Raw genomic sequence first — 7,634 nt, forward strand, 5'->3', positions numbered from 1 at the left:
CCATCTTTCAACTACTGAGATCTAGAAGTATCTGTGTTTCTAACAAACTCCCAGGTAATGACAATATGCAGCCTGCTATGGGAACCTAGACCTTTAGGGTACACCAGAATCATTTGGGGAAAACTTTAAAAAAATAACAACATATTTGATTCAGTAGACTTAGAGTGGTGTCTAGGAACCAGCATTTTAAAGAATCATTTCCACAAACTCCTCTGAGAAACAACACACACACACATACACACACACACAGCCTTTATCACATTATATATGAGTACATTCAATGATTTAAATGACATTGTCCTGCAAGACCTAATGAATCCTGCCCTAGGCAGTTTTAGCAAGTGTTTGAGGGCAACACTTGGCATTTTTAAATAAAATATATTTCTATTAAGCATAAAGTTGAAATCAAGTGAATTGTGAGGCCGTAATTCATTCATTAAAGGGAAAAGATCTTTCAACAAACTATTTAAAATTTTAAAGTTTTAAACGTTTAGCACTCAATTGAAATCTAATGCTTTCTCCATCATTAGTCTGACATGTGGTTAGAGGTAGTGGTTCTAGCTTGCCAAAAATGTAATGTGGATTATAAAAGATACACATTCCATAAACCTTTATAGGTTCCAAAAATTCCCTATGTGATAGAGATTAGAAACCAGTTGAATATTAAATAAATACACTTGGACTTGAAAAACAACAAAACTTCCTATTTCCCCTCATATAATAAGCTCCTACATATAATATTGGGAAAATATCTAGAAAACACTAGAGGTATCATGCTCCCCCTTTAATGAAGAAGCTATCTACTAATATTCTACCATTCCTGTCCTTATCTATAAAGTAGGTAGTTGGTATACGTAAGTTTACTTTAGGAATTTTTTAAAAGCACAGAAAAGGTAACTACTATAAGGCCACACAGCAAATCAGAGGGCAGACAGAAGTAGTGACTAGACCTTCCAGTTGGAAAGCTGGGTTCATTACCTTATCTACTTGACAACTCTCTTTCAGTGTATGATGCCTGTCACTAAGTATTATAAATATTTAAGCATATTGAGTGTGTGATAGTGCCACAACTCCCTAAACCTTAGAAATAGACGTAATCGGCCTTGAACCCAGAAGTTACCTAAGAACAAAACAGCAACAAGAAAAGTTCAGTGTGGTTTCAGACTCTAGAAAGCAGACAGCATCTACGGTTAGGGGAAATCTATCTGGCACTGTGTTCGCTTATCCTTTGTCTAAGATGTATACACTTTGTCTAAGATGTATTCACACATATACACTTTCCCATCACGCTCTTTACAAAGGCTTTTACAACCTCATTCCCAGCGGTATTATATTAAATAGTTGGCCTATCTTCCTGACCAAGCAATGAAAAGGCAATTACCAAAAAACAGCATGTATTATTGCCAGAAAGGCAAGTCACCTTACAAAGTAAGAAACTGAAACTTCTAAATCTATACCGATTAAGCCAAAAATTGTATACTAATTTTTAACCACTTAGAGTCTAGATTATTATAACAATCACACCATTTTCCAGTTTATAAATGATTCAAGGCCAAAGTAATAAATTTTAAAATTAAGTAAATGTTGAAAAAATTACATACAAATATCAAAAACAAGTAATATTATGCCTACTATTAAGAAAAATGGCTGATACGAAGCTAAGGAGACAAAGCAATACTGGGAAAACAATTTCAAAATATAACAATGGTATAAGGCACTACCTTAACTCCAATTACACTTAGGTTGTCTTAAACGCAAAGAATATGGGGTAAGCAAAGGAAACACATACAAAGACATTCAACTTTTCATGTCCTTTTTGCTGGTTTGGCAGTTAACTGTTTTTCTCTTTCAAATTCCTTCTCTCGTTGCTGCTCTCTTTCCAACTCTTCTTTCTGCCTTTTCTGCTGCAGTTTAAGTGCTCTTTTCTGTGTCAAAAAATTTTAAAACCAAGTAAACAATCAAGTATTATAGATTATAGCCTAAATTAAAAGTAATAGTGCTTTGCTTTGAGGTAATAGATACATATTATAAATTTAACATTTAACTTAAATCAGTTCTGTGTACTTTTAACTTTCCCTTAATAAAAAAAAAAAAAAAAGTTACTCCAAGCTCTCCTTAGATGGGAATTGCAATACATATCCAAAGAATATGAGCTTACCAGCCCAGCTATTAGCAGAAAAGCCTAGAGTGAGGTTCAATAAAATATTTTAAAAGAAAATAATGTATCATACATTAAGTATGTTATTGTATATAGATATATAAAAAGCCAAAAGGTAAATACAAAAGAAAAATTGGTAACTAAACCTTCATTTTTATAAAGAAGGTGAAAGAAGAATTTTCAACTCACTTTTAACTTTGATGTCTTTTCATGAAGCATCAGCATCTCTTTTCTTATATTCACTAACTTGGTATGATAGTGTTTAGCTTCAGTAAACTTAACATGTAAAAGTAAATGAAAATTCAGTTAAACAAATATCTAAATGGATGAGTAAGGCAATGCCAAAATGACAAATCATTATTGTTAAGTTGGTCAATTTTGTAAAAGCCTTAATTTTCTCCATCATTTAATTCCAAAATATAAATTTCATTTAAACCATAAGTTGGATTTTTAAAACCCTCTGGTGCTGTAATGCCTAAGGCATGTGAATGCTAACCAGAAGGCTGGCAGTTCAAACCTACCAGCCACTCCTTGGAAGGAAACTTGGGCAATCTACTTCCATAGTGATACTGCCTCAGAAACCAAGGACGGGTCACTATGAGTTGGATCCCACTCGACGGCAGTGAGTTTGGGTTTGTTTTTTGTTTTTTTTTTTTTTGGAATGACAATTCAGTTCAGATGATTTTTTTAAAAGTTACTGACCATAGAATGTTGTTGTTGTTATGTGCCGTCGAGTCAAACCCGACTCATAGCGACCCCTCCTTGGGTTTCCGAGACAGTATCACTACGGAAGTAGGATTGCCCAACCTTCCTTCCGAGAAGTGGCTGGTGGGTAGACACTTATATTATATTGTGCACAGATATTTTGCTTTAAAAACCTGCAATAGAATCCTAAAATTTCAATAAAACTATCCAATAACACTATCAGTTACATTCAAGAAAACTAAAACACTTCTCCTGAAGTGACTGAGCCACACAGTTCATAGGACTGTTTAGGGGAAGAGTCTCTGCCCATGAGGAAAAACAAAGCTGTAGTCAGAGATACCTGAGAGGAGTATGACCCGAGCCTAATCACATTCCCTGGGCTTGTGAAGCCAGACCAAGCAGAACAGCCTATGTGAAGGTGCTTTTTTTTTCCCAAGGAGTTCTAAGTGGACGTTACATCTTAGCCAACCTCCACAGTGAAAAGAGAAGTCTTAATTCAGCAATAGATGAGAGGATGATGCAGATCTAGCTAGTAAGGACAGAAGCAAAATAGCACATCAATCTTGGACAAGTTAATAAAGAAAGAAGAAATAAGAGAAATTTCACTAGAAAGATAAACAACTTTAATGTAACTACAAGTCAAGTCATCCACCACTCATCTGTCAGTTTGTCATGATGCAGTGGCTTGCATGTTGCTGTGAAGCTGGAGGCTATGCCATTGGTACCAGATAACAGCAGGGTCAACCACGGTGGACAGGTTTCAGTGGAGCTTCCAGACCAAGATAGATTTGGAAGAAGGAAGGGACCATCCACTTCTCAAAGAATTGGCCAGTGAAAACCTGATGAATAGCAGTAAAACACTGTCTGATATATTACTGGAAAATTTTATGAATAGCCCTGAAACACTGTCTGATATAGTGCCAGAAGTTGAGTCCCTCAAGTCAGAAGGCCCTCAAAATATGAACTGGGGAAGAGCTGCCTCCTCAAAGAAGAGCTGACCTTAACGATGTGATAGACTAAAGATTCCAGGACCTCCATTTGCTGATGTGCCACAACTCAAAATGGGAAGAAATAGCTGCAAACATCTATTAATAATCAGAACATGGACTGTATGAAGTATGAATCTAGGAAAACTGGAAGTTGTCAAAAATTAAATGGAACGCATAAAGATCACTATCTTAGGCATTTGTTGTTGTTGTTATGTGCCATCGAGCCGGAACCGACTCATAGCGACCCCTCCTTGGGTTTCCGAGGCAGTATCACTACGGAAGTAGATTGCCCCATCTTCCTTCCCAGGAGTGGCTGGTGGATTTGAAGCGTCAGCCTTCTGATTAGCAGTCAAGTGCCTTAGGCACTATGCTACCAGAACTCCTATCTTAGGCATTAGTGAGCTCAAATGGACTGGTTTTGGCCATTTTGAATCAAACAACCATATGACCTACTATGCCAGGAAAGACAAATTGAAGAGGAATGGTGTGGCATTCATCATCATGAAGAATATTTCAAGATTTGACTGCTAACCAGAAGGCTGGCAATTCAAACCTACCAGCTACTCCTCGGAAGGAAGACTGAGCAATCTATTTCCATAGTGATACCACCTTGGAAACTCAAGAATGGGTCAGTATAAGTCGCATCTGACTCAATGGCAATGAGTTTGGTTTGGTATGCTGAAATATATGCTGTCAGTGATAGCACAATATCCATGCACCAACAAGAAAGACCAAATAATACTACTATTATTCAAATTTACGCACCAACCACTAAAGCCAAAGAAAATGAAATTGAAGACTTTTACCAACTTCTGGAGTCTGAAATTGACCAAATATGCAATCAAGATGTGTTGATTATTACTGGTGACTGAAATGCAAAAGTTGGAAACAAAGAAGAATTGCCAGCAGTTGGAAGATACAACCTTGGTGACAGAAATGATGCTGGAGAACACATGATAGACTTTTATAAGGCCGACCACTTATTCACTGCAAAACCTTTCTTCAACAACATAAACGGTGGCAATACATGTGGACTTCACCAGATGGAATACACAGGAAACATCGACTACATTCATGGGAAGAGGTGATGGAGAAACTCAGTATCTTCAGCCAAAACAAGGCCAGGAACTGACTATAGAACATACTATCAACTACTTATATGCAAGTTCAAGTTGAAGCTGAAGATAATTAAAACAAGTCCACAGGAGCCAAAATATGATCTTGATTATATCCCTCCTGAATTTAGAGACCATCTAAAGAATAGATTTGATGCACTGAACACCAATGACTGAAAACCAGAAGAACTGTGGGATGACATCACGAACATCATACATGAAGAAATCAAGAGGTCTCTAAAAAGACAGGAAAGGAAGAAAAGACCAAAATGCATGTCAGAAGAGACTCTGAAACTTACCCTTGAATGGAGAGTAGCTAAAGCAAATGGAAGAAATGACAAGATAAAAGAGCTGAACAGAAGATTTCAAAGAGCAGCTCAAGAAGACAAAGGCAATTATTATAATGAAATGTGCAAAGACCTGGAGTTAGAAAAATAAAAAGGAAGAACACTTGGCATATCTCAAGCTGTAAGAACTGAAGAAAAAATTCAAGCCTCAGGTTGCAATATTGAAAGATTCTATGTGCAAAATATTGAATGATGCAGGAAACATCAAAAGAAGATGGAAGGAATATACAGAGTCATTGTACAAAAAAGAACTGGTCAACTTTCATCCATTTCAGAAGGCGACATATGAAGAAGAACTAATGGTATTGAAGGAAGAAGCTGAAACTGCACTGAAGGAACTAGGGAAAAACAAGGCTCCAGGAATTGACAGAATACTCACTGAATGTTTCAACAAATAGATGCTGTGCTGAAGACATTTATTCATCTATCCCAAGAAATTTGGAAGATAGCTAGCTGGCCCAACTGACTGGAAGAGATCCATATTTGTACCCATTCCGAAGAAAGGTGATCCCACAGAATGTGGAAATTATCAAACAATATCATTAATATCACACGCAAGTAAAATCCTGCTGAAGATAATTCAAAAACAGTTGCAGCTATGTTGACAGGGAACTTCCAGAAATGCAAGCTGGTTTCAGAAGAGGACGTAGAACAAGACATATCGTTGCTGATGTCAGATGGAGCTTAGCTGAAAGCAAAGAATACCAGAAAGATAAAATAAAACTCGTGTTTTATTGACTTTGCAAAAGCATTCGATTGTGCGGTTCATAACAAATTATGGATAATATTGAGAAGAATGTGAATTCCAGAACACTTAACTGTGCTCATGAGGAATCTGTACATAGACCAGGAGGCTGTTGTTCGAACAGAACAAGGGGATACTGTGTGGTTTAAAATCAGGAAGGGAGTACATCAGGGTTGTATTCTTTCACCATTCTTAATCCATCTGTATGCTGAGCAAATAATCCAAGAAGCTGACTATGTGAAGAAGAATGCGGCATCAGGACTAGAAGAGGACTCATTAACAACCTGCAATATACAGATGACAAACCTTGCTTGCTGAAAGTGTAGATGACTTGAAGCACTTACTGATAAAGATTAAAGACTACAGTCTGCAGTATGGATTACACCTCAACATAAAGAAAACAAAAATCCTCACAACTGGACCAATAAGCAGCATCACGATAAATGGAGAAAAGCTTGAAGTTGTCAAAGATTTTTTATTACTTGGTTCCATAAACAATATGAATGGAAGCAGCAGTCAGGACATCAGAAATCAAGATGTGTTGATTATTACTGGTGACTGGAATGCAAAAGTTGGAAACAAAGAAGAATTGCCAGGAGATGTACTACACTGAGCAAATCTGCTGCCAAAGACCTCTTCAGAGTATTAAAGATGAAAGATGTCTCTTTGAAAACTAAAGTGCACCTTACCCAAGCCATGGTGTTTTCAATTGCCTCATATGTATGTGAAAGCTGGAAAATGAGTAAGGAAGACCAAAGAAGAATTGATGCTTTTGAGTTGTGGTGTTGGTGAAGAATATTTAAGTACAATGGACTGCCAGAAGAACTAACATGTCTGTCCTGGACGAAGTATAGCCTGAATGCTCCTTGGGACTGAGAATAGCCAGACTTTGTCTCACCTACTATGGTTATGTTGTCAGAAAGGACCATTCCCTGGAGAAGGATATCATGCTTCGTAAAGCGGATGAGTCACTGAAAAAGGGGAAAGCCCTCAACGAGATGGACTGACAGTGGCTGCCAACGATGGGCTCAGGTACAGCAAGGATTGTGAGGCTGGTGCAGGACTGGGCAGTGTTTCATTCTGTGGTACACAGGGTCACTATGAGTCAGAGACAACTTGACAGCACCTAACAACAATAACAACAACATGAGTCAAGTTATAGTTTGAGGAGTTCTAAAGCTTACAGATCCTCTTTATACCTCTCTGGGCCTTCTGGTTTTCTGTTTCCAGCTGATGATTAAAACCACTCTTGGGCTGAGAGAAGAAAGAATAGGAAGACTTAGTTCCTACCCCTTCATGCTGAATAAACAATATTACATTCTGTTTGCTTCATTCATTCAACATTTGTTCATCAGACAAGTATTTGTCCTGCTGCAACATGAACTCAATGGTGAAAACAAATGTAGCCTCATCCACTTCCTTCACTAGAAGACAGATACTACTGAGTGGAAGGATTTTGTGTTTACTACTTGTGTTAAATACTTGTGTTTTATTGACTATGCAAAGGCATTTGATTGTGTGGATCACGACAAATTATGGACAACATTGAGAAGAATGGGAATCCCTGAGCACTTG

General features: G+C 37.4%; 1 protein-coding gene across 1 annotated transcript in view; it reads right to left on the bottom strand.

Annotated features, from left to right (window-relative positions):
- Positions 1–1,805: 1,805 nt before the first annotated feature.
- BLOC1S6 (biogenesis of lysosomal organelles complex 1 subunit 6) overlaps positions 1,806–7,634 on the bottom strand; it is an 18,564-nt gene continuing 12,735 nt past the window's right edge. Inside the window, exons 4-5 of the mRNA XM_007935219.2 lie at positions 2,348–2,434; positions 1,806–1,925 (exon numbers count right to left, since the gene is read on the bottom strand). Of these exons, the coding sequence (XP_007933410.1) occupies positions 1,806–1,925; positions 2,348–2,434 (207 nt within the window). The remainder of the gene's footprint in view (positions 1,926–2,347; positions 2,435–7,634) is intronic.

The sequence above is a fragment of the Orycteropus afer genome, unplaced genomic scaffold (genome assembly GCF_000298275.1).
Source record: "Orycteropus afer afer isolate SDZICR_OR568_19922 unplaced genomic scaffold, OryAfe1.0 scaffold00026, whole genome shotgun sequence".
Lineage (NCBI taxonomy): Eukaryota > Metazoa > Chordata > Mammalia > Tubulidentata > Orycteropodidae > Orycteropus > Orycteropus afer.